The sequence below is a fragment of the Pyxicephalus adspersus genome, chromosome 1 (assembly GCF_032062135.1).
Source record: "Pyxicephalus adspersus chromosome 1, UCB_Pads_2.0, whole genome shotgun sequence".
Taxonomy (NCBI): Eukaryota; Metazoa; Chordata; class Amphibia; order Anura; family Pyxicephalidae; genus Pyxicephalus; species Pyxicephalus adspersus.
The window spans coordinates 32,481,008-32,508,461 of NC_092858.1; the positions used below are offsets into that span (position 1 = coordinate 32,481,008).

Below are 27,454 nucleotides of genomic sequence, written 5' to 3' on the forward strand. Positions count from 1 at the left end.
TGTACAATGTGACAGAGCTATGATATTCTCAACATTGGTTGAACAAAAATCTAAATCCTTTTACAGATAAAACAACTCCCATATACTGTATATGCGTTCTGTCTGGGTATTAGTTTGCCTGGAGTTTAACATTAAGATAAAAAAAAGTTCAACAAGCACAAAGAAAATAGGCCCTCCCCCTAGGTTTTGAAGGAAAAATAAATAATTTGGAAAACAAACGTCCCTTCTGAGTACAATTGTTTTATTTTTCCATATGATTTGGTTAACGTAATTGCTTTTTACTTTGGGAAAATGGTAGGAATTTATTTAATAACAGTTCAAAGTACAAAGGTATATAGCAAACCATGGCAACAGGGGGACCTGGACCCCTTCCAAAATATATACATACAATAAATGTATCCAAATATAATTAATGAATACTGTAGAAATGCTGGGCACCATAGCACTTACTTGGTTTATCATGATTTTATTTTCTCTATATTATTGATTACATAATAAGGAAAAAAATGATTTGTGCTGTGCATCAATGAAGAGTTACTAAATACAACTGCTTTTATCTCTGTTATTAAATAAACCCAATAAAGTAATTGCAGATCATGATAGTATATCTCAGCATTTTATTGCCTTAACATTCATTTCAAATTTTAGTGACTTTCAGTATCTTCGGGAAGCTGTTGTGGTTTTTGATACAATCTTTACACTTGAATTGCTGCCGCCACCAGACGCAAAGCCAGTTGGTCTCATGCTGTTTACACCAAAGCTTCCATCGCCAAAGGCCTGTCCACCGCTAACACAGACTCCATTTCCACCATTAACTCCGCTTCCACTTCCAAAACCGAAACCACCTCCAACTCCATATCCATAGCCTGCTCCACTTCCGGAACTGTATCCCGATCCTGAGCTTACTACAGCTGTTAGGAGAAACAATTACATTAGTATATTTCTATAAATCTTTCTCTAATAAATAATCGTACACATAAAAGTATAACTTACATATGTTGACTTGGCCAACACCTTCTCCAGCCAACCTGTAAAAAAAATAAACACAAATATAAATATGGAATCAAACTAAAGTATCTAGTTGTCACTCAAAAGTTGTTTGGTTCAAATGTCTCACTTACTAAACCAGTAAATAAATGTTTGCTTTAAAAGGCTAATATGCATAGGCACACTTCTTTACCTTTGTATAATGAACACAGACTGGTAAACCCAGCAAGACTCCTGAATTAATAACTATTACCAATTATTGTAAATTTAGTGCTTAATAATAATAAAATCACTTGTGTTCATTACCTGCTCTCCTCTCCTTCCAATAGTTTCCTGTAGGTAGCAATTTCAATATCCAGAGCCAGTTTGACATTCATCAGTTCCTGATAGTCTTTCAATTGGCGAGCCATATCCTGCTTGGCCTTCTGTAGAGCATCTTCTAGTCCTGTAAGCTTTTCCTTGGCATCTTTTATTGCAAGCTCACCACGCTGTTCAGCATCAGCAATTGCAGTCTGGAGTTTGGTACACTGAGTGTATAAAAATAAAGCGTTAGAGGGTCTATTTTTATGAAAAGCAAAAGAACACCAAAATCTGTATGAAAAATAAAGTCAAATTTAGCTATGGCTGCAATTTAATAAACAGCAAGATTGTTCAAGATTTTCATGATCAATGAAATTTGCAGGTGGTCGTTGGCTACCACTTTACTCCCCTTTGATCTTATGTAATGTAGGCTTGAAAGTATTAGAAATAACTTGTTTAACTTCATGATTATTCTTGAATGATTACTACTACTTCATGATTATTCCTGAAAATAAATAATCTGCTACCCCCCTTCCCCAGTGTAAGCTAGGCAGGCCACTACACAATATACATATCTCTATATAGATAGCTTTCATAAACCCAGTGACCACATATTAGGTAGTCTTTCCACAATTAATGTTTTTACATCTTTTATGAGTTTTATGAGAGTTTTATGAAACATACAGATCTTTAAAGTATTAACATTTAGAATACCTGTTTCTTCACATTATCAATTTCAGAGCGCAGTCTGTTTATCAGGCGATTAAGCTCAGCAATTTCAGTTTTTGTGTTTTTAAGATCATCACCATGTTGTCCAGCAGACATCTGGAGCTCCTCGTACTGTAGGCATAAGAAAAAATATAAATAAATATCTTGTTACTGGGAAAATACAACTAGTAAAGCTATAGGAAAATTGAAGTAAGTGCAAAAAGATGGCTATGGCTCCAAAAGCTGATCTTATACCTAATATAGTACAGTCGCAAATTGGGATGGTCGGAGCTAACACAGACTATTCTTAAATGTTTAATTCACAGAAGACATTGGTACTCTATTATTATACATGTATGTAGAAACACTAAAGTAACTACTGTTTTAAAAAGATTTTAAAAGTCCTAACAGAAAGAGTAAGTGCAATCTCACACCATCAGTCATACCTTAAAGCAGAACACCAGTTTGCTTTTAAAATTGAAACTTCCATTGTCAAGTAGAAAAACTGCAGCCCTTACTGCAATACTCTTCCCCACTACAGCCTTGACCCCACAGAATGCCCCCTTCAAGGTCCAGTACCCGGCAACATTTACCTTCTTCAAGGTCCAGTACCCAGTCTCTTTAACCCTACTTCCTGTATGTCCATGTCATCATGGATATACCATCTGGAATTTCATTTTCTAGCTAGCCTGATTTATTGGGGGACAGTTCCAAAGGGAAAAAGGAGCCATGATGTTACATGTCCATAACTTGGACACGTGGATAAGGTAAATATATATAGTAATGTATAGTATTTGTTTTTAAAGAAAATGACTAAAGTTACTGTGAAACTGGTATACTGTCTTCACCCTTTCTATTCCTCTGTTTCACCTCGTTGTTAATGATCTCCTTCAGCATTTTTGCCACCAGTTTCTGTCTATATGCATGTAATCCAGACTAAATCTAGATGTTTAGTTCAAGATAAACACAATTTAGGTAATGTAAATATGTTATTTGTACAAAGGACTCACTTTGATTTGATACCAGGCCTCAGCATCTTCCCTGCTTTTCTTGGCAATCTCTTCATACTGAGCTTTGACTTCATTAATGATACTCTGCAGGTCTAGGCTTCTGTTATTGTCCATGGAAAGGACCACTGAGGTATCAGAGATCTGACCCTGCATCTGGGCAAGTTCCTAAAGTAATGACAAAAACACAGAAACAATAATAACATTTTAGGATGTCCTATGACTATGGTTTTATGACATTAGCACCATAATTATCAGGATCAGAAATCACCAGTCAGAGGTAAAGGAAAAATGTATAGCATCATTCTTACAAATATTTATCTTAATACATTTTGCCAATCATTCATTCTTATATTGGAGACATTTCAATTTGTTTTTACACTTTGAACAGAACAGCTCATTTCTGATGGTAACTTTATTCAATTCCATCATTTATACCCAGATGCCTTTAACTTTCACTCCAATGAAAACCATGTATGACATCATCCTCAGATCCTCATCATCCTCAGAGTGCTATATTCAGGCTGCAAACCATTCAGAAGTATGCAATATGTGGATCTATAGATGCCTGCTAGGATATGTTGTTCTCTAGTTGGGGATCAGTTGCTGTCTACCTTTGTGATTTAAACTTCTTTCAGAACTAATAAATAATAAATGGGCGCTGACTTTATGTGTAGAGTGTGTTGAAATTGTATTATATACTTCTATGACAGGAGGAACAGGTAATTACCGCATCATATAGGGCCCTGAGGAAGTTGATCTCATCTGTCAAAGCAGCCTCCTTGGATTCCAGGTCCACTTTAGTCATGTAGGCAGCATCCACATCCTATGGAAAGCATTGAGTAATACATGATTCCATATTCAAGACACAGGTAATCACAAAAGAAGTACATAGCTGGCTGATTACCAAATCTTTTCATATCTACCTTTTTGAGTAACACAAATTCATTCTCAGCTGCAGTCCGCTTGTTAATTTCATCTTCATACCTGGTAAAAAATAAATTACTTTATTTACAGTAATAATAAGCTAAGTCAACTGTCCAATAAATGTCAAACTAAAATGACTTGACTACATCCAATTTTAGAGAATTGCTTGCTTTATACTTAAGAAATATCATTCTTGTATCACCAAAACCTAAACATCTCTATGATCTGCCCACACCTTCAATACCAGCAATTTTTCTTGGCATTTTTTGCTAATGGCATGGTGGTTAAATGGCTAGTACTCTTTCTTTGCCGAACTGGAATCCAAGTTTTATCCATAGCTAAGAAGTAACTCTCTTGCATCTAAAAACATACAGGTAGGTTAATCTCCCCTAGTTGGACCTAGACTGAGTTAGGTGCAACACATTGTGAGTTTTTTTACTTATATATGATTTCTTTATTACACACCATAAAATGCTGCAAAGGATGTCAACAAATTCATAGATAAATCTTCAAAATTCAGTTTAAGGGAATTTATTTCTGCCTATCATACACTATTGCCTTATATGTTTTTAGATATATTAGGTAGTATGTTTAATACATTTGATCGGGTACTGTAAAACAAGAGCAACTGCATTCAATGCTGAAAAAAGCCTGTACTTTTAACATACAGACCTTAGGATTATAGGTATTCAGCTGTGTGTTTAGAGAATCCTGGCCTATTAAGCCAGCCCTGATAAAAGTATAATAATATTATACTGAATGGACTTACTTGGCTTTATATTCTTCTACAGCGTCTTGCATTTGTTTTAATTCTCCATCCAAACGTGTCCTATCATTTACTAAGCTGTCCAGCTGTCTCCGCAGTGAGGAGATATAGGCTTCAAAGAGAGGCTCAATGTTATTCTTCACGGTCTTGACTCCTTGCTCTTGCAAAAGCTTCCATTTTGTTTCAAGAACTTTGTTCTGTTGTTCCAAGAATCTGACCTGAGGGGTAAAAAAAATATATATGTTCAACTCTACACGTTTAATGAAGAAATTAATATGGTATATAGTGGATATCTAATACCTAATATCTAAAATTTGTTTTTCATAGGAATTTCAAAGAAGTAATTTAGAGGGCCCATCACCTAAAACAGTTCCCCAATACACTGCACTTTGTCTGTTTACAGTGCTTGAGCAACAAAAGGTAAAATGTTGATATATACTGATTCTCTTACAAAACCATTACCTCCATAAATCTATGGTACTTTTATTTAGCTTTTTAGAAACTGGCTACAATTGATATTTAGAATTACAACTCTTGATATTAAAACATATACAAGTTATTGGGAGATAGGTCCTTCTCCACCCTCTAATGTGATGTCCTAAGATAAGAAATCGTAGGTTACATTGATTTTTGTCTTTTGAAATGCACTCACCTTATCAATGAAGGATGCAAACTTGTTGTTCAAAGTCTTAATTTGTTCCCTTTCTTCTGTGCGTACTTTTTGAATTTGTGGGTCAATTTCCAAATTGAGGGGTGCTAATAGGCTTTGGTTAATGGTAACTTGCTGAATTCCCCCTGGTGGGCATACAGGAAATCCAGAACTACCACCAAATTCTTGACCAAAGCCAAACCCAGAACCTACGCCAAAGCTTGCTCCAGCTCCAGCTCCATACCCAGCTCCAAATCCAGAAGCACTTCCAGTATTGGACTGTATGCCTGTAGGAATGGAAATTCTTTTGTTTCCTCCCAAACAATAAAGACTTCTGCTACCAAAGCCACCTGAGCCAGCACGGCTAGCACCAACACCTCCACTACTGGAACGAACAACAGAGACCGAGCTAAAGCTGTTTCGGTTTGCTCCATTTGCAACAACAGAAGCACTGCTGGTGCCTTTCCTTGTTCCTCCAACAGAGTATGTAGTTTGGCGTGATGCAGACATGTTTCTTGTTAGTTTTTTGATGCTGAAGAATAACTCAAAAGAGTAAATGGCTCAGTGAAAGCTCTGGAAAATATTCCCCTTTTTATTTGTCTCCAAATGTGGGTTTGGTCACAGGGTTTAGTGTGCATCATTATTCCTCAATAGTGGGCTTGGCATGCCTCTTAGCAAAGAAACACTGATCTCATCTGATTATTGCACGCCTTGTACATTAAGTGTAAAGAAATCTGCTTGCTAATGAAGGTTTTGACTATTTTGCTGAATTCAAAGCTACACAATGGAATACATTTAGTCAGATTTAATCATTTCACGTTGCATCTAAAAAGGGATTCCCACCAAGATTTTAATGCAATGTGAGTATTTACTTTACAAATAAACAATTGCTTATCTTGTGATTGTTTTTTTTTTTTTATATCAATCAAAATGTTACATAGCAGGGCAACTAAGTTATGAATGTGCTTTACATTTTTAAGAGACCCTGCCACCAATGTAAACAATTGCAGGTAAAAACTCAGAAAAATGTTGGAACTTGTTAAAAAATTTGCTACACTAAAGGTAGTACTGGTACCTTTCACCTTCCATATTATAGCCCTTTCCTCTTAAGAAATTGCCAAATCAATTTCTGAGCTGAGCCATCTCCTCTGTACTTCCCTTCACCACCCTTCATGGCATTTTTTGCACCTGCCAGAGGGAAGGTAAAAGTGAATAATATACTATATAATCTCAATGACCACTTTATTTGGTACACCTATTCAACTGCTTGTTAGCGCAAATGTATAATCAACCAATCACATGGCAGCAACTAAAAACATTTAGGCATTGTCATAATGACCTTCTGAAGTTTAAATTGAGCATTAGAATAGGAAGACAGATGACTTAGTTTAGTTTGAATGTGGCATAATCTTTTATGCCAAGTGGACTAGACTGAGTATTTTAGAAACTGCTGGGGTTTTATTGCACAATTGTCTCTAGGATTACCGAAAATGGGAAAATATCTGGGTAACGGCAGTTCTCTTGACTAAAATGTATTTTTAATGCTAGAGGAGAGGTCAAAAGAGAATGACCAGATTGATAGAAAGACAGCTGTAACTCAAAAAACAATTCATTGTTGATCAGTTGGGAACAGGAAGAATTCTTTCCACTGTGTAAGGCAGGTGACGGTATTGGATGCCTACTTCATTTAAGTCAGTTTGCAAGTTTCTGGCATTTTCCAGCTATGGTACTTTCATTAGATATTCAAAAAAGTTTGATATGGTTTCCTGCCCTTACTTCTTTGCCCTCCTTCAGACCTGGGTTTTCCTTTCCTGGGTGACATATATGCCACTAACTGTCCCTCAAAGGGGCTCACAATCTAATGTCACTACTATAGTCATATGTCTTTATTATAGTCTTAGGGGGAAGCCAATTAACCTAACTGCATGTTTTTGGATTGTGGGAGGAAACCCACACAAACACAGAGAGAACCTGCAATCTCCATGCAGATAATTTCTTGGTCGAGGTTTGAACCTGGGACCCAGCGATGCAAAGTCCAGAATGCTAACCTCTGAGCCACTGTGCTGCCCAATCTTTAAATACTGACCAAAAGGCAAATGTACAACATGAAGGGTTTCTTTCTCTTTACTTTCCTGTCTGCCATGAAGTCTTTTTTTTCTATTGGCCAAAGGGAGCCCCAATCCCCTTACTTATTGGTCTTTCTTTGAGTAGTATGAAATTATCTTTGGAAACTTGGACAAAATATCCTATGGTTTGGTAGGATTGCATCCTTAAAAATGTCTGCCCTTCCCAGAATTTTGTAACTATTTTGAGTTTTTTCAGTTGTGGTGCCACTTCATGTTGTTTGTATGATCCTTTTTCTTCCCAAATTGAAAGGTAGCTTGACAGTCCCTAATAATTTACACTATTACAGGGCAGTTCAAATGGCCCCTGTCCATGCAACTTCAAACATACCTCTGTGGGTTAGTTTAGAACCTCACTTCTTGGCTCCTATGGCAATAGATACACTCCTTTACACACCTCCCTTAACTATACTCTGGGATTTAATCATTCACTCCGCTTATGATATTCCTTCCTCAATTCTTTCTACATCCAGTTGAAGCACTCTGTTCAATCTATGCTTAAATATACCGATAATCCTCTGATTAACACACCCCTTGACAGTGTTTGTGCTAACGATCCTTTAGGCAAGGGTATACTTTCATTGTTTAATCATTTCCTCCTCCTCTCATGTGCACATTCCCCTACATCATATATAACCCACGTGGAGGCAGAAATCAGTCTGTCTTTTTTTAAAAGTTCTCAGTGGGATCAAATTTGGGACACTGCTGCCCCCAGGGCTCTCCATGTGAACTTTTATGAAGACAATTACCATTTTTTTCTTTTTAATACATTTGCAAAATTGTCTAAAATTCTGTTTCTACTTTGTTGTATGAGGTACTGACTGTATATTAATGAGAAAAAAATATTGCAGCATCAGGAATTGAATTGAAAAAACTAAAGGGGGTCTGAATACTTTTTAAAGCTACTGTAAGTGATACATCTAAATTTGGCTTTTAAAAAAGGCTTTTACAAAGTGGCTCTTTAATTGCTAAAATATGCTAAATTCAGATCTAATTGTCTTTGGCAAGATTTTAAAATGAAAAGTTTGGTAATAGGGTCTCTTTAAAGTTGAACACAAGCAGTAAGAATGGTCATGCTGAATCTTAAAATATGTCTCATTATAGAGGAGCCGGAATCCCGGTGTAGCAGCCAAACCTTGTAATTGGTGTTCACTTGCTCTCTTCTGTCCTCAATTCTCTGACTCTGATTTCCATCCTCTATTGTCACCACACAGATTAAGCTTTATAAGCTCCAGGTTGCTCCAGTATGGTGGAATGTCAATGACAAGAAAGTGATATGCATTAACACTTCCAATCTCATCTCCACCATACCATCCTCATCTACCCTAATATTATTATTGTTATACAGTATTTATATAGTGCCATCATATTATGCAGTGCTGTACAAAGTCCATAGTCATGTCACTACCCTACCTCTACTTTATTTATTACACAGTATTTATATAGCACCATCATGTTATGTAGTGCTGTACAAAGTCCATAGTCATGTCCCTAGCTGTCCCTCAAATGGGCTCACAATCTAGGTTGATTTTTTTTTTGGGGGGGAAGCTAATTACTCTTACTGAATGTGGGAGGAAGCTGGAGTACCCGGAGGAAACCCATGCAAACACAGGGAGAACCTGCAAACTCCATGCAGATAGTGTCATGGCAGAGATTTGAACCTAGTGCTGCAAGGGCCAGAGCACTAACCTCTGAGCCACCCTGCTGCCCCTCTACTTACTTTAGATATCTTCTTGTTCCCCCACCTCTGCCATCGACTTTGTGAATTTCAGCTGAGAACGCTTTTTAAAGAATAAAATTGACAACATCAGAAAAAAATATTTATTTGCAGACTACTAAGCGTTCAATGAGCCCCAATCTCATCTCATTCCTACTTTGGTAAAATAATGAAAATTTGTCCTTCTCATTTGTAGCTCCTGTCCACCTACCTGCCCCTCAGTCTTATATAATCTTACTTCATACCTCATTCCTCAACTTTCCTCTTACCTCATATATGTCCTAACAATGCTCTTCATCTTTTTCTTATCCACAGGTCTCCTATGTCATATGTCTTGCTGACTTTGTGTGCAACCTCACTGTTTATTTCCTGTTTCATCACCTTCAATCTGTTTTCTTCTCAAATCACTCCACTGGGACAGCACTTTCCAAAGTGATCAACAGCGTATTACCTGCCAAATCTAAATGTAACAAATCTATATTCATTTTACTCCAGGCTTTCAACGTATTGTTCTCTCTTAGCTTTCCCTATACTTCACTGGTTTAACATTGCACACTCCAACACCCCCATCTTTCCATGCCCCATTATTGCTTTTGTATCACAAGGTTCTGTTCTTTAAACCCCTTCTATTTTCCATCCGTACTTTTAGTTTTGGCCAGCTTATCAACATATTTGGCTACCAGTATTGACTAAAGATTGAGGACACCCAAACCTATATCTCCAGGTCTGCTTAAACTAACTTCTCGACCTCTTGCCAGCTTAAATTAATGTGGACAAAAACAAAACTGTTGTTATCCTACCCTTTGCTTTATTTCTCCTGTCTGACTTAACAATACATACTGATAATGTACCTATAACCCGTGCCTCTCAGGCATGTTGCTTAGTCATAACACTTGACTTGTCACACTTATTTAAATCCCACATTGATACACTAACAGCTTCCTGTCATTCAACCTAAAAACATCTTTTGCATTTTCTCCTGTTCATGATACAACTAAACTTTTGTGCATGCACCTATTATCTAGTACTATTAACTAGATTACTGAAATACCCTTTTCTGTGGTTCATCCCTAAACCACCTGGCTCCATTCCAATCTATTCTTAATTCTGATTCATGTCTCACCCAACTCTCGATACTGTAATGATGCTCCTCTTTACCCCACCTACATCTACATGTCAACCCCACCTCTATGAAGCATACATGTGATAATCCACTCATTTGGGCACTTCCCGTATATTCTAAATTGTGTGCAAAACAGCTGTTTTTATATTTCTTTTTCCATCTCCACATACAATTTATCTGTATCCCCCACAGGAGATGATCGCACTGTATAACATTTTATCATTTTATTATTATTATTATTAATATTATTATTACTATTAATAATAAACTGTATTAGAAAAAAATAGGTGAAATCCTAATGGTTTCTGGGGGCAACAACATGTGTTAAGGGTGAACTTTAGGCAGATAAAAAAGGCACAAATTCATGCAGCTCTGTATTGATTTATACATTATTATATGTACTTTTTTCAATAATGGTAGAATAAGTAATTGAGTTTGACTTGGTATCAGTCGTTTGCTCTCTTCTGTACAGCAAAGTTGAAAAAAGGAGCAAAAGAAAGGAGCCAAAAGAAAAGAGTAGAATTACATAGGATCATCAGTGTTCCACTTCTCCTTATCTTGCCCAGTTACAGGGTTAGGTGTGGAAGATACTTGTTAGTGAAACTGAAATTCTACAGAAACACTATTAGCCCCTCTTCTGCTAGACAAAACAACAAGGCAGAGCTATGATCAGCAGTGGTTCAACAAACATCTAAATTTTGCAGGTAAATCAACTCCCATATATACAGAATATGTTCTGTGTATTTTGTTTGCTGGAGATTAATCTGAGTACAAGGCAGTTTTTTTAGAATGATTTATTAATGAGTTTCAGAAAGTTCAGTATTTTGGTACAAGCACCAAAGGCCACCCCTCCAAGATTTTGAAAGAAATAATAAATACTTTGGAAAACAATAGTATAGAGTACACTTGTTTTATCTTCCATATCATTATGTGCACTAAATTGCTTTAGCTTTGGGAAAATTATAGGATTTTATTTAATAACAGTTCAAAGTGCAAAAGTATATGGAGCATAACATTTTTTTCCTTTTTAGTAGGAGTGTAACTAGACCCCTTCTAAAAAAATTATCCATATATGTAATTTTTTCAAAAATAATTGATAAATGCTATACCAATGCTAGGCACCATAGTAGTTGCATGGTTGGTGCTGACTTTATTTACTTTTTCATTATTTCTTACATACTAAAGTAAAAAATGATTTATTTTCAGTGGCAATGATGAGTAACTAAATACAACTGCTTTTATCTCTGTTATTAAATAAACCCACTAAAGTAATTGCAGACCATGATAATTTACCTCAGCATTGTATTGCCTTAACAATTATTTAATTTACATGGCCAAGTTTTGGTTACTTTCAGTATCTTCGGGACGCTGATGTGGTTTTTGATACAATCTTCACACTTGAGTTGCTGCCACCACCAGACACAAAGCCAGTTGGTCTCATGTTGTTTATACCAAAGCTTCCATCGCCAAAGGCCTGTCCACCGCTAACACAGACTCCATTTCCACCGCTAACTCCGCTTCCGCTTCCAAAACCGAAACCACCTCCAACTCCAAATCCATAGCCTGCTCCACTTCCGGAACTATATCCTGATCCTACTATAGCTGTTAGAAGAAACAATCATGTGAATATATTTCTATATATTTTTTCCAATAAATATTAGTACACATAAAAGTACAACTTACATATGTTTACTTGGCCAACACCTTCTCCAGCCAACCTGTAAAAAAGGATACACAAATATAAATATGACACCAAAATAAAGTTATGATATATCAATATTTGTTTGGTTCAAAGGTTTCACTTACTAAACCACAACATAAATTTTTGTTTTACAAACTTAAAAGGCATAGGTACACTTCTTTAACCAAACTGCTTTTATAATGAACACAGGCTAGTAAACCCAGAAAGACTAATGAAATAAATAACTTCCCAATCAATGTAAACCCAGTGCATAATTTATAATAATATCACTTGTGTTCATCACCTGCTCTCCTCTCCTTCCAATAGTTTCCTGTAGGTAGCAATTTCAATATCTAGAGCCAGTTTGACATTCATCAGTTCCTGATAGTCTTTCAATTGGCGAGCCATGTCCTGCTTGGCTTTCTGTAGGGCATCTTCAAGTTCTGCAAGCTTTTGCTTGGCATCTTTTATTGCAAGCTCACCACGCTGTTCAGCATCAGCAATTGCCGTCTGCAGCTTGGCACACTGAATGTATAAAAAGAAAGCATTAGACGGTCCGATTTTATGGCAACAGTTGAAAATAATAAATATTTATTATACAATTAGTTTTTTTACATTTGACAGTTTTATGAAACATAAAAGTTTTCACATTTTTAATACCTGTTTCTTCACATTATCGATTTCAGAGCGCAGTCTGTTTATCAAGCGATTAAGCTCAGAAATTTCAGCTTTTGTGTTTTTAAGATCATCACCATGTTGTCCAGCAGAGAACTGGAGCTCTTCATACTGTAGGCAAAAAAAAAAAGAAAATTAAAAAAAATCTTGTTACTGGGGAAATACAACTGTTAAAGTTATAGGAACATTGAAATGTGTAAGTGCAAAAAGATGGTTATAGCTCTACAAGCTGATATTAGGCTATTTATAGTACAACCACATATTGAGATGGTGCAGATAACACAGGCTATTATATAAATGTCCTATTCACACACATTGGTACTCTATTATTATACATGTATGTAGAAACACTGCACTAACTACTATTCTAAATAGATTTATAAAGCCCCAACAGAAAGTTAAGAATAGTCAAAACTCTCATAGTCAAGTAGAAAAACTGCTGTCTTTGCTGCAGTACTCTGCCCCATTACGTTACAATGTTCAAGATCAAATATCCAGCATCATTTAACCTTCTTCAAGGTCCAGTACCCAGTGTCATATACCCTAGTTCCTGTGAGTCCATGTCATCATGGATATACCACCTGGGATTTCATTATCAAGCCAGCCTGATCCAATGGAGACTGCAGAGAGGGAGTGCCTCTCTACTGCAAAGAGGGATGCCATTCTCTTCAACATTCGAAGACCAGTTAATGGCAGAAGAAAAAATGGCAAAGGAACCATGATGTTACATGCGTACAACTATGACATGTGGAAAAATGTATGTTTATAGTAATGTATACTATTTCTTTTAAACAAAAAAGAGTGAAGTTACTGTCAATGGTATATACAGACTTCACCTTTTCTATTTCTTTGTTGCATCTCATCATTGCTAATGATCTCCTTCAGCATTTTTGCCACCAGTTTCGGTCTACATGTATGTAATCCAGACTAAATCTAGATGTTTAGTTCAATCTCAGTCTCTAGATGTTTAGTTCAAACACAATTTAAGTAATGTAAATATGTTATTTGTACAAAGGACTCACTTTGGTTTGATACCAGGCCTCAGCATCTTCCCTGCTTTTCTTGGCAATCTCCTCATACTGAGCTTTCACTTCATTAATGATACTCTGCAGGTCTAGGTTTCTGTTATTGTCCATGGAAAGGACCACTGAGGTATCTGAGATCTGACCGTGCATCTGGGCAAGTTCCTAAAATAATGAAAAAAACATTATTAACATTTTAGGATGTCCCAGGACTATGGTTTATGACATTTAAAATGCTACCTTAGCACCATAACTTTCAGGATCAGAAATCACCAAAACAGAAGAAGATGAAAAAGGATGTACAGTATCATATCAATACATTTTTATCTTAATACATTTTGCCAATCCTTCTTTTTTATATTGGAGACATTTTAATTTGTTTTTACACTATGACCAGAGGAGCTAATTTTTGATGGTGGCTGGAGTCAATTTCATCTTTGATACCCTTTCTTTCACTCAAATGTAAACTGTGTATGGCATCGTCCTCAGATGCTTCTGTGTGCTGATATGGAATATTAAATATGTATAATGGAGAATTGGGTTTTTAAATTTTAAAAAGTTGCCAACATCCTCACAAATAGCTCATATACAAAATTATATGTAATATGTGGATCTATTAATGCCTGCTAGGATATGTAATTCTTTAATAGTTGGGGATCAGTTCCACAACTTCTACAATGAAAACTATGAGTATTGTGTGGGAAACACAAAAGCTGTCATGTTAGAAACAATGGCAATAAATGTGCATCATCATGAAATGTAGAGTGTGTCTGGAATTGTATTATATACTTTTATGTCAAGAGTAAAAGATAATTACCGCATCATATAGGGCCCTAAGGAAGTTGATCTCATCTGTCAAAGCTGACTCCTTGGATTCCAGATCCACTTTGATCATGTAGGCAGCATCCACATCCTATGAAAAGCATTGAGTAATACATGATTCCATATTCAAGACACGGGTAATCACTAAATACATAACCGGTTGATTACCAATCTTTTTATATTTACCTTTTTAAGTACCACAAAGTCATTTTCAGCAGTAGTGCGCTTGTTAATTTCATCTTCATACCTGGTAAAAATAAAATACTTTAATTATACTACTAATAAGCCAAGTCCACTGCCCAATAAATGTCAAGCTAAAACGGCTTGACTACATCCAATTTTACAGTTGCTTGCTTTACGCTTAAGAAATATCATTCTTGTATCCCCAAAACCTGAACATCTCTATGATCTGCCCACACCTTTAGTATAAGCCATTTTTCTGGGCTGTAATTGCTAATGGCATCATGGTGGTTATGTGGCTAGTACTCTCTTTTTGCTGTACTAAACTTCAATTTCAATCTCTGACCAAATTACTATCTGCATGGAGCTTATATTTTCTCAAGATGTTTGTGTTGGTTTCCTCTCACATCTAAAAACATACAAGTAGGTTAATTGTCTCTCTCTTTGTTAAACCTTGACTGTGTCAGGTACAATCGAGTTCTTTTGTCTTATACATGATTTCAAATAGTGGCAAAAAAATCTTATTCATTTTAAGGGAGTTTATTTCTGCCTATCATACGCAATTGCCTTATATATAGTTCTGGGTATAATAAATAGAATGTTTAATTTATTAGATTGGGTGCTGTAAAGTAAGAGACACTGCATTTTTGTATTCTGCATTTTTCTCATACGGACCTTAAGATTACAGGTGTAGGTAAGAATGTGCTTAGAGAATCCTGGCCTATTAAGCCAGCCCTGATAAAAGTGTAATACTATCATACTGCATTGACTTACTTGGCTTTATATTCTTCTACAGCGTCTTGCATTTGTTTCAATTCTCCATCCAAACGTGTCTTATCATTTAATAAGCTGTCCAGCTGTCTCCGCAGTGAGGAGATATAGGCTTCAAAGAGAGGCTCAATGTTATTCTTCACAGTCTTGACTCCTTGCTCTTGCAAAAGCTTCCATTTTGTTTCAAGAACTTTGTTCTGTTGTTCCAAGAATCTTACCTGAGAGATAAAATAAAGGAATATATTTTCAACTGTGTACAAGTATAATAAAGAATAAATTACGGTATAAAAGCAATATATATTGTCAGTAAAAATTCTATGGGACTTTCATGGAAGGAAATTTAGATGGCTCATCACCTAAAACAGTTACCCAATAGACTGTGTTATGTCTGTTTACAATGTTTGAAGAACAAAAAATAAAATGTTGGAATATACTGATTTTCTTACAAGACCATAACCTCCATAATTCAGCGCTACATTTATTAACAGCTGGCTACAATTTTATACTTAGCATTACAGAGCTTTATTTTGGAAAATAAAACTTAGTGAGAGGTAGGCCAACCTCCATCATCCAGTCTAAAGTCCAATAGATTGTAAGTTGCATTGGAAACCTTTTTTTTTTTTTTTAATTACACTTACCTTATCAATGAAGGATGCAAACTTGTTGTTCAAAGTCTTGATTTGTTCCCTTTCTTCTGTGCGTACTTTTTGAATTTGTGGGTCAATTTCCAAATTGAGAGGTGCTAATAGGCTTTGGTTAATGGTAACTTGCTGAATTCCCCCTGGTGGGCATACAGGAAATCCAGAACTACCACCAAATTCTTGACCAACGCCAAACCCAGAACCTATACCAAAGCTTGCTCCAGCTCCAGCACCAGCTCCATACCCAGCTCCGTACCCAGAAGCACTTCCAGTATTGGACTGTATGCCTGTAGGAATGGAAATTCTTTTGTTTCCTCCCAAACAATAAAGACTTCTGCTACCAAAGCCACCTGAGCCAGCACGGCTAGCACCAACACCTCCACTGCTGGAACGAACGACGGAGACGGAGCTAAAGCTGTTTCGGTTTGCTCCATTTGGAACAACAGAAGCACTGCTGGTGCCTTTCCTTGTTCCTCCAACGGAGTATGTAGTTTGGCGAGATGCAGACATGTTTCTTTGATAGTTTTTTGCTGCTGAAGATGAACTCAAAAGAAAGAGTAAATGGCTCAGTGGAGGCTCTGGAAAATATTCCCCTTTTTATTTGTCTCCAAATGTGGGTTTGGTCACAGGGTTTAGTGTGCATCATTATTCCTCAATAATGGGCTTGGCATGCCTCATAGCAATCTAAACACTGATCTCATCTGATTATCTCACACCTTGTACATTAAGTGGAAATAAATCTGCTGTTAATGAAGGTATTGACCATTTTGCCGATCACAAAGGCACATACATAAAGTATAGTAATAAATAGTATATCGTAAAATATTAGTAATGTAAGTCAGATTTGATTATTTTAGGTTGCATCTAAAAAAAAGAGATTCCCGCAAAAATGGTAAAATATAATGTGAGCAGTATTTATTTTACAAAAAAACAATTGCTTCTCATGTTTTTTTATATTTAAATCAATAAAAATGTTACATAGCAGGTAAAATAATATGTAAATGTGTTCCATATCTTCCAAGAGACCCTGTCACCAATTTAAAAATTGCAGGTAAAAGCACAGAGAAATCATTTTGAATTCTTACTTGCAGTGTTTTCTTTTCCATGAATGTTTTTTATTCACTTGAAATGTACCTTTGAACTTGCTAAACAAATTTGGGTACATCAGGAGAGTTATTGCCCTTTTTACCATCCTGCTTTCCATCCTGCTTTGTATCAGAGGTTTAGGCTGGTGGTGTAGTAGTGTGGAGTAGTAGTGTGTAGAGTGTGATTGTGCCAAGTATTGTCTTGGCACAATCTGGGCCCCTTAGTACCAGCTGAGAATTGAGCAAATGTCACAGCACCAGTTAGTATTGTTGCTAACCATGTACATCCTTTTATGACCGTCAGCCATCCAACAGATCACCTTTGGGATGTGGATGAAAGAAGAGATGTACAGCTGACAAATTAAAAAACAAATGTGTGATGCTATATGGGACAAAATCCCTGAGAAATGTTTTCAGCACTTTGAATCCATGTCATGAAGAATAACAGACTTTCCAAAGGCAAAATGGGGTCCAACATGGTACCAGGAAGGTATATCAAATAAAGTGTCTGAGAGTGTACCGTAGGTTCAGTATATATCCTAGTGACATAATCAAATATGCTGGGGCTGCTGACATCACATCCAAGATCACAGGATCATGGCAGCCAGTAGCACTCATGGGGCTTTTAAAAGGAGACTTTTACAGGTAAAAAATATGAATAATATATGATGAATGCAGTCCGGTGATAGGAAACTCCAGCAATAGCTGGTAATGCTGAACCTTTTCGTTTGCTTCAGAAAGAGAAAAAAAGCAAGAGAACAGAGGAAGACTAAATCAAACTGTGTAAATTTCTGGATAATGAACTTTGACCATGATGTAACTGCCCCACATGCACATAGTTCATTCATTACTGGCACGCACAGAGGATTCCAGGAATGCCAGGTATCCTGGCAGCCAAAGCTGATGCTGCGCATGTGCATCTCAGCTTTTTTTGCCTAAAACCCAGGAGCAATCAAGCAGGTAGGAGGGATTATTGCAGAAGGCACATCACCTGTCCCTTTCTAAATTATTGACCTGCTTGATGTTGTATTCAGTATTAACTTTAGTTCCACTTTAGGTGTTTTTTTTAATAAAGTTTTCACATAAAAACTACCTTTCACCCATTTCCCCATATAATTCTAAAAATTATGTGAGAATATTAATACATAGACCCCTAAGTTTACTTCATTTTAACAAAGTGAGAAGTTTTATAAAGTGCCATAAAGAATATTTCCTCTTAAGTTTCAAAAAATAAACTTTTTTTTGCAACTTTTACATTTTTTTTGTCATTAAAAACCTGATCAGAGAAAGAATTTTCATTAGCTTTTCAGGTTATATATTGCTGGTTTCCTTACTAAATTGGTGCATATATTTGTGGAATTTTCTCTGAGAGGTATTTGTGAGACTCATTGAAACAAACCGTTCTGTGTTACATAATTTTGTAGTAAATGCTATGCATGGGCTGACATGAACAATGGGTCCCTGCCCATATCATAATCTCTACAAGTCAATTTGTCTTAATTTCTTGCTCTAGTAAATCACATGAATGACTTGATGGAATACATTGTCTTTTTTTTTTCTTTTTTGATTGAAAGATGTATAAAGGCATGCATGAATATAGAATAAAGTAAGCATTGTGTCAAAAATGTTTGGTGCTTGTGTTGTGGACAACCACGATTGTACAGGGTGTGGAGACAGACGTAAAGAACAATAAGGGGTGTATACGTCAGAGATATAATAGGGTGTGGATTGTAAAAAAACAGAAGCCACCATTCTAGAGGCACAACATTCAGATTGGAGACACTATAGTGAATAATTAGTTACTCACTTACTCACACATAGATTATTAGACAGAAAAAGCTGCAAGGGTCTATGGGTGTGCTTACAACAATGACATTTTCTTAATTTCTACCCTGTTGTGCCAAAAAATCTGCCTGTATTTATACCATGTATTTATGCCATATACACTGTGACAAAACATAGTTACAAACACAGGGCACAACATTGCCTGATATGAAATGATGCTAGCTATGCAAATCGCTACATTCTTGTTAAATAGTACAAAATTCCGTTTTTAAATGAGAACATCATAATGGGTATCTCAGGTGTCCCAGTATCTTACTTTTGTTATTTATGTCTTGGCATAAGTAAAGATCTTTGTGATTTGGGTGATAAAATCAACGAATCCATTTAATTAAAAGCAAAAAACATTAATATCATATCTTATCTGAATTTGGATCCTCTGACCATTTGGTAGGGTTGTGCTCATTGGTTATGTTCTGATTAAGTAGAGATTGGGGTAAGAAGGAAACTTTTTTTTTCCTTTTTTATCCTTTTTTATACCTTATCTCCTTTAACTTCCCTACAGCTGGTACATGTCCATGTACTGTACAGTGAGAAAAGACTACCATAATTTATCCATTCAGTGATGTCGGATGTCCCACGACTATCTCCCATCTGATAACAGCTCTGCTTCAGTCTGACAGCAACCCCTGTGTTCTTGCCTATCAGATTCGGTAAGCCAGTGATAATTGTCATCAGTTGATTGGCTGAATAAATCTAAACAATGATGATACGTTTTTTTTTCATCAAGGACAAAATTTTACATCATCGTTGTTTAGATTTGTTCAGCCAATCACAAAAGAGGGCAGCTGAGGTCAACCGTCCCTATCTGAATGACTCCAGCGGGCACAAACACAGAAGCTACTGTCAGGCTGTTACTGGTTGGATAGAGCGTCAGGATGGATAGATCATTGTGGAACATCAGACATTCCTGGCTAGATAGATCACTGTGGGACATCTGACATCACTGGATGTATCATTGTGGGACATCACACATGCATGTGGATCAATAATCGTGAGGCACAATGTAGGATCCTGTAAAACCAAGTATTAGTTAAAAAAAGACGCTGGTAGGAGGAGGTGGGCAGTTTCATCCTAGCGATTTTTTAACCCTGGGTTAACGGAATAACCCTTGGGTTATGTGAATGGATAACAGGTACTGAGTACCCCATACTCATTCCCCTATTGTGAGTAGGCAGATATCTGAGGATTCCCTTATTAAAAAGGGCATCCAGACCCCACAAGACAGGGGTCATGTTGTGGGGAAGAAGTTTTTTCCCCCAACAATAGCTCTTCCCACCATTGGGGATGGGGGGGGGGGTCTGTTTTTTGTCAAAAGGGAGGGGGGCTACCACCTTTATGACCCCTTTTTTTTTGGAATAACCAGATTCAATAGGATCTTGTATGCATATGTAAGGGTACACACACACTTGCTGCCCCATGTCCTATCCAGGAAGGTCCCAAGCCTATAAAAAAATGTGTTTTGGAGGCCAAAAAACTATCGGAAGAGGCGGTGATCCAATTAAATGCCCATGTAGCCGCTAGAAACAAAACCTCCGCTTTCTATACCAAACATACATTGTCATGGCTCAACAAAATTGGCACCCTACTGTCTCGTTTAGCTAATCCACATGGCCCTAAACGCCATATATTGCGGGTAAAGGATCCCAAAACAGACACTAACTACACCGCCCACTCAGAAATCCTATCAGTCATTATACACAGCTCCTGAGCAAAAATTAATTATCTAAATTCTCTTCCGTGCGCTCCTTAATGCTCCGGTTTCAGAAACAGAAGTCCTCGCACAATAGGATCTTTGGCAACCAGTAAAACTCTGGGCCCAGATGGATTTTTGGGCAGCATATTAACAGCTGTTAGTACAAGAAATTGGCCCCCTCCATACTGATGTTTATAATCACATTTTGGCCCATCATACCCCATACTGGGAATTTAACGAAGCATGCTGATCCCTAAACCTGGGAAAAACCCTGATTTAATGGCCTCCTATACGCTCATATCACTGTTAAATTGTGATTACAAAATTCTCGCAAAGCTCATGGCGAACAGAATACAGACTTTCCTTCCCCCCCTTTTAACTAAGCATCAACTTGATTTTGTTTGAAACAGACACTCTACTATAGGTATTAGGTTTGCTATATCAGTAACAGTAGAAGATATTCGGTTTCCTAACACTAAACGTATGCTACTGAGCCTAGATGCAAAAAAGGCTTTTGATAAGATCGAATTACTATTAAGATCATTACTAAATGCTATGTTGTCTACCAGATACCAGATTGTCTCCTTTGGTCAGACATTTTCTACCTATATACAATTTATTTATCACAACCCGTCCACCAAGATATTTATCAATGGTGACTTATCAGGCCCCACATTAATGTCTAGAGGCACACGACAAGGATGTCCCCAATATTATTTAATCTGGCCCTAGACCCTCTTCTCTGACTTCTAGAGATTTTACCAGAATTTGAAGGCATTAGGATAGGTACACAAACCCTAAAGTTAAGAGCTTTTGCAGATGATTTGTTATTATACATCTCTAACCCTAAACATTGTTTAACCTAAATACTGGACCTGATCTAGCAATACAGCTTGGTATCAGGTTAAACAATTAACCTTGACAAGTCCAATGTAATATACCTAAACAAGTATGTGAGACCAGCTTGAAGTGGATGCTATTCTTTCATATGATGTAAGGAAAAAAATCAGTATTTGGGAGTCCAAAATCCTATGAACTCTATATAAATTATATTTTATAAATATACTGCCAATAATTTGAATGAGCAATTCTGCAGCTTGTCTAACCTAATGATCTCTTACCTAGGGAGAATTAGTTTGATCAAAATTATTGCTTTTCCAAAATTGTTATATATCCTTCAGACTTTACCCTTAGTGGTTAAAAAGAGGGAACTTTTCCTGAGTTCATATGGGGTAGTAAAAGAGCTAGGCTTGGTCTTCAGATCCTTCAGCAAACAGCGCAAAATGGAGGCTTGGATTTCCCCAATATTGAGTCATATAATGCAGCGTCCATCTTGCGTTACATAAAAGATTGAATACATGATACTTCTGTATACGCAGACCCTATTTTGGATCAACAACTTAGTCCCAATTTAAATCTGAAATACATCCCCTATATCCACAGGAGGAAGTTACTTCTAACCCTATAACATACTCTTGTTGGCTAATATGGCACAAGATTAGCGGGCAACACTGTTTGAATAGCCACTCAAGTCAATCCCTTTTTTTGTCTTTCCGGGGTAATCAGGATATACCTCACCTAACTTACTCTTCCTTACTACAAAAATGGCCAACATTCCATACAAAAACAATTAGATCATTGGCAAATATGGAGACTAAACGTCCTCTTTATTTAGAAAATGCAGCAGCTGAATACCCCTTTTTAAAAACAGCTGATTACGTTTTTATGCAGGTACAATCATATACTTCAACAGTACTAAAATCCTTAGCTGCTAAAGATTAGAAAAATCTGTTAGATTACATACTTGTCACGTGTAATTCTCAAAAAAAAGCGATTACTGAAATTTACAAAAAGATCAGACTGACTTTGGACTATACTAAGCGGAAAGTTGTCTTAGTTCCATGGTCAGATTACTTTCCTGACAAATCAGAAGCTGACATTCTTACTGATTTTTCCAGAGCGTGGGCGGCGTTGTCATCTACTATGTATAGGAAAATGACACTTAAACTTTCATGGAGTATATATATCCTATTATCGTGCTTATCTTATGGGTTTTACTACCACCACATTATTGTGTTAAATGCACCCACGAACAGACTTATATTGCGCTTTATGGGATTGTCCAAAAATTAAACAGTTTTGGGTAAGGTGGCTAGTTATGTTTCCTCCTATTTAGTGAATTATGTACCATTATCCCCAGAGTGGGCAATCTTAGGATTCATTAACTTGCACAGTGCACAAATAACCAGAGGGAGCCGTAATTTGTTATCTATAACCCTCCTAGTAGCTATAAGAAAACTATATTACACAAATAGCTGGACTCAGAACCACCTACTTTGGGGCTTAATTTAAAGACAGTTGGCTCATGTATTTCGAATGGCATGAATAGAAGCCTCCTTGGATAAAGAAACTAAAATTCCAAAATTCTTTGAGATTTTGGGAATCATTTTTAGAAATCCAACTTCGATCTATGAAACAGCAGATAAGACGCACCTTTCAACATGCATCTTGGTATATTCTAAGGCTATGTACACACTTGCAATGCTTCTCATCCGATAATCAGCTCAGGGTCGATATCAGACCAGAATCTGGCGTGTGTTCAGCGCCCGTACGACTATCCTGGCAGGTCCACGGACGATGGATGACGAACGATCGTAATGGAAGCGAAGGGGGTCAGGATACTTATTTAGGAAAGGGAGCTTCCTTTCCAGCCTCACCGGCATCCTCCCTTTTTTCAACATCCTCTCCCGCCCACCCCCTTGACTTGCTTGAAACAACAGACCTGACTATGTTACCCTCCCCACAGTGGGAACACTTATGTCTGAAGGGACAAGCGCTTCCAAACATGCAGAACTTAAAGATCAAGCACACCCCTTGAAGGGCTGGAGACCTGAGGGGGCAGGGCCACAAAACTAGACCAGAGAGGGCTACCCACCCCCTCCTACCAGCTTCAGCCACTAAATATTTGTGGTCCCACCTAAAAGGTCCCACTGCCTTGCACTGATGAAATTGCTTGACAAAATGCAACCACGCCAACCCCCCATATACCCTGTAAGCCTCACTATTTGCATCTAAATAGCAAAACAATGCAAAGCAGTACTCAAGGGATTTCTCCCCTAACACACTAACCAAAATCGCAAAACCCTGCGGCCAATTTGCAAATATATGCAGAATGGCTCGGGTCAAACACAGCCCCTGCTACTCTCACTTCATTTAAATTAAAGGACTCTAAATGAAGCAGGGAGAAGATATCCACATACTCACCCCTTCAGATTTGCTCCCTTACCCCTTGCAGAGGTGAGCCCTTAGGAAGCTCTGGAAGCACACATAGACTTCACACTTAGCGGAGTCTCCTATACTTACTACTTCAAAAGCCAGTAAAGTACACGATCCCCCAGAACTACACCTGATTCCCGACAGCAAGTCTCCGTAGCCACACCATCTCCCAGGTCATTGACATCATTCCCACTGCCGCTCTTACCACCTCTCCCAATGGCACTCACCGGGGGAATTTCCAGCCGCCATCTTGGTTCCTGGACCCACCAGCCAGGATTCGTGCTCCGCCACAATTCTTTTTGATGGCCTTGATCTGGGCTGCCAGCTGCTATGTTGGACCCTGCCTCTGCCCTGAGGAACCCCTGGCCAGGGGGCTGTGTGCTCCAGATCACAGAAGGCATTTGGGCAGGCCCCAGTTCCTATTGCATCTTCACTTCCTATTGCATGTTCAAGATGGACACTGGAGAAGAATCTCTACAGCAAGACATGGGCAACAAAAAATTACTTGATAAGAGATTTAACCATCTCCTACTTCATACAAAAGTTATGGCTATACACACAAATTATGGTTATGGTAAACTTACAATTTCACTTATTCCTAATGTACACCTGGCTGAAAGAAAGAAGTAAAAGTAACTAACTTCCAGATAACACTTTCAGCAGGGTTGCTAAAAGGTTATACAGTATGTGCCTATGGTACAGAGAATATCATAAGACAACGCAGCAAAACAGCCAAGTTTGCATGGCCACAGGAGCGCTGCTGTTCCTACGGTTCAAGTATCCTTATAAACAATGGGTCTAAGTTATTAAAGCTCCCAAAGACTGGATAAGACTATTATGGAAGAACTTGGGTGATCCAATCCAATGATTGGGTGCAGGATTGGAAACATTTTTCAACTAATTGCAGGTCATTTTTAAAATGTTCCTAGTCTACTCAGGTTCCCCCACTAATGTCTATCTTCTCCAGTCTTGGAGAGCTTTAATAAATCATTTCCTATGTGTGGGGTGCTCCAGCTCTAGTGTCACCTACCTAACATGATGCAAGCAGTTACCAGAGGATCATATTCCACATTACAGTCTGTAATGAAATATGAAGAAAAAAAAAGGATACATGAAATAAAACAAAAAATAAATAAACTAAAAATGATTGCTGCGTACAAAAAAGCATTAGAATAAAAATACAATACGTTTGCGGTTACGTTTCTTAAATTATTTTTATTAATTAATTGATAACAGTTGTCCTGATGGTAAGGTTTTGTCTAAGAGATTAAATGTATATTACAAAATATTAGTTAAATCCAAATTTCCAGATAACTTTAAACTGATTTGAATATTTTACACTACTGTATACTTTTAAGGCAGTGCTCAGGTTTATGTGCAGTGCTTGGCTTGTAAAAACAGCTCTTTTAAAATTATAAGCCATTAAAGTTCTTTCTTCACTCTACAAAAAGAGTCATATAATCTCAAAATTAATTCCCTCAAGCAAAACATTCTAGCGTGATGCAAGTATCTATGTGAATGTTCCTCCTCTACCATGATGCTGGGAATTTTAGAAGTTGTTGATAAAGGGTGGAACTGCCTATCTGGCAGAATGATCCTACAATTAAGTATTTAGTTGAAAGAGGCAAGCCCACAAACATTTCTGTGAGATCTAGGAAAAATGTGTTACTGACAGTGAAATGTAACAAAGGAAATACAGTTATTTTTTCACATACTCGAAGAACATAGGATCTGCTATAAAATAAGTTAAAAATAACTTTTTATACTTTGTTGTGCATTTTTGCAGTTAGAAAGGTGTGTTTCATACACTGTGGTCAGAAAGTTCTCCAAGTTCTGTATACTGTAGCTTGTGTTTTGATGGTGAACAATAGGGATAGATACAATTGCCTATTTTGCTCTGATAAAATTTCTGAAATTTTTAACACATTGTGAGAAATGGGCAAATTGGAAGTATGATATTAGAACTAATAGGCAAACTACAACAAAACAAAAGGCATGGGTGGCTGGCACAGCCACGAAAAACATGTTTGTAACCAAGAAAAAATGTACATTTCCAAAGCAAGAATAAAACATGTGGCTTTATGTGTTAATGCGCATTATTTACCCCTGGAAAACCCCTCAGGGGTAAAATGCATAAATGTGAATCCTTTTGGACACCTTTCAACAAAACTAGTATTGTGGTAGAATTTACCAATTTGCATACTTAAAATTACAATTTTACAGAGGATTACCTTTTTAATGTAGTGGCCATACTTTGCATTTCTTACAAAAGGTACTCTGTCGATATAAACATGGAATAGTGTTCATAGGGTGAATCTTAGGCCTCACTTTGATATTGGTGGTAAGCTTTTTATTTCAGCATAGTGATACAGGTCTAACAAACATTGGACAATTCTAAAAAAATGGATTTCAAGTTTGCAAATTTTTTTTCTGTAACATAGCTATGATAAAGTGGCTACCATCCCTTAGTTTTAGAAGTACATAATTCTGTACATAATACAGTTTAGAATTCTGTGCAATCTGCTGCTTCTACCCTCCTTTAGTTTCTGGTAGCACTGCCGAGGCATTGAAACCACTCAGTGCCAACAGCATAGTCTCTACTAATTTGGAGTGCTCTGTTTACTTAGGACAAGGTAGCATGTTTAGCATGTTTACTTAGGACATGGTAGCAACAATTGGCATATACCCTATCGAAGCAAACAGATAATACTAAGATCCCACTACTTTTTTAAAGGAGACCACAACTGAGTGGGGGGTTGTAAAGGGTGCCATGCACTCAGTTTGCACTCCAGTAGCTAGTGCTACTTCACCTGTCATGCACTTGTGCTACATCCAGCAGATATTTGCACTTTCTGTCCATTCATTAAACAGAAACATTTTTGCCAGTATCACCTTATGTTACTCCCATGGGGTTGTAAGCTGGAAAATCTTACCATGGGTTCTGATGATTGTTGTAAGGCCATGTATACATTTATATGCATGTGTCACTTTTGTTCAGTTTATGTTTTCACCACTCTGGCTCCTGGAAGCAGCCAGCACTGTATTTATGTCAAGGCTGTCTGGGGGTGTACCATAATTCACTTTGCTTCACACTGCAGGCTCCTTGGGGACACCCAAAATCATTACGTGGGCTTTCCCCTGAAGTCTGGCATCACAATTTATGATGTTTTACAAAATGCCTCCCTATCACATTCATCCCATCAAGGTCTAACTAACCCCCTTTCTCCAACTCACACATTATTGAAATGTAAAACAGAATTTTTTTTGTAGATTTTTTTCAGTATCGTGTGTAAGTGAACAAGCCATTTTATTTCATTTTTTGATGGCATGCTATGAAATACCATGGTAATATGGTTGCTCTCACAATGCTATCCTATATGTGCATACTTTTATTAATAATTAAAACAATATTTGTACCAAATGTAGTACTGAATTTTAAACACGTTACTTTACTTG

General features: G+C 37.2%; 2 protein-coding genes across 2 annotated transcripts; both read right to left on the bottom strand.

Annotated features, from left to right (window-relative positions):
* Positions 1 to 654: 654 nt before the first annotated feature.
* LOC140321744 (keratin, type II cytoskeletal 6A-like) lies at positions 655 to 5,854 on the bottom strand. The gene is made up of 9 exons (XM_072398534.1): positions 5,348 to 5,854; positions 4,699 to 4,913; positions 3,929 to 3,989; positions 3,733 to 3,828; positions 3,006 to 3,170; positions 2,002 to 2,127; positions 1,294 to 1,514; positions 994 to 1,028; positions 655 to 911 (listed from the first exon to the last, which is right to left on the bottom strand). The coding sequence occupies exons 1-9, from the start codon at positions 5,852 to 5,854 to the stop codon at positions 655 to 657; spliced, it is 1,683 nt and encodes a 560-aa protein (XP_072254635.1).
* Positions 5,855 to 11,658: 5,804 nt separating this feature from the next.
* Positions 11,659 to 16,609, bottom strand: LOC140321745 (keratin, type II cytoskeletal 75-like). Its single transcript, XM_072398535.1, has 9 exons — positions 16,097 to 16,609; positions 15,462 to 15,676; positions 14,694 to 14,754; positions 14,503 to 14,598; positions 13,686 to 13,850; positions 12,649 to 12,774; positions 12,293 to 12,513; positions 11,991 to 12,025; positions 11,659 to 11,909 (listed from the first exon to the last, which is right to left on the bottom strand). Exons 1-9 carry the CDS (start codon positions 16,607 to 16,609, stop codon positions 11,659 to 11,661), a joined length of 1,683 nt encoding a protein of 560 aa, XP_072254636.1.
* Between the last annotated feature and the right edge of the window lie 10,845 nt (positions 16,610 to 27,454).

What these genes read in the sequence shown, in the direction of transcription:
- LOC140321745 (XM_072398535.1), bottom strand. Translation starts at nt 16,609, where the DNA reads ATGTCTGCATCTCGCCAAACTACATACTCCGTTGGAGGAACAAGGAAA. An exon ending in GTAGAAGAATATAAAGCCAA is followed by an intron (nt 14,755 to 15,461) that starts GTAAGTCAATGC and finishes TATTTTTACCAG; the next exon opens with GTATGAAGATGAAATTAACA. An exon ending in TGTTGGCCAAGTAAACATAT is followed by an intron (nt 11,910 to 11,990) that starts GTAAGTTGTACT and finishes TTCTTCTAACAG; the next exon opens with CTATAGTAGGATCAGGATAT.
- LOC140321744 (XM_072398534.1), bottom strand. Translation starts at nt 5,854, where the DNA reads ATGTCTGCATCACGCCAAACTACATACTCTGTTGGAGGAACAAGGAAA. An exon ending in GTAGAAGAATATAAAGCCAA is followed by an intron (nt 3,990 to 4,698) that starts GTAAGTCCATTC and finishes ATTTTTTACCAG; the next exon opens with GTATGAAGATGAAATTAACA. An exon ending in AATTTGTGTTACTCAAAAAG is followed by an intron (nt 3,829 to 3,928) that starts GTAGATATGAAA and finishes TGCTTTCCATAG; the next exon opens with GATGTGGATGCTGCCTACAT.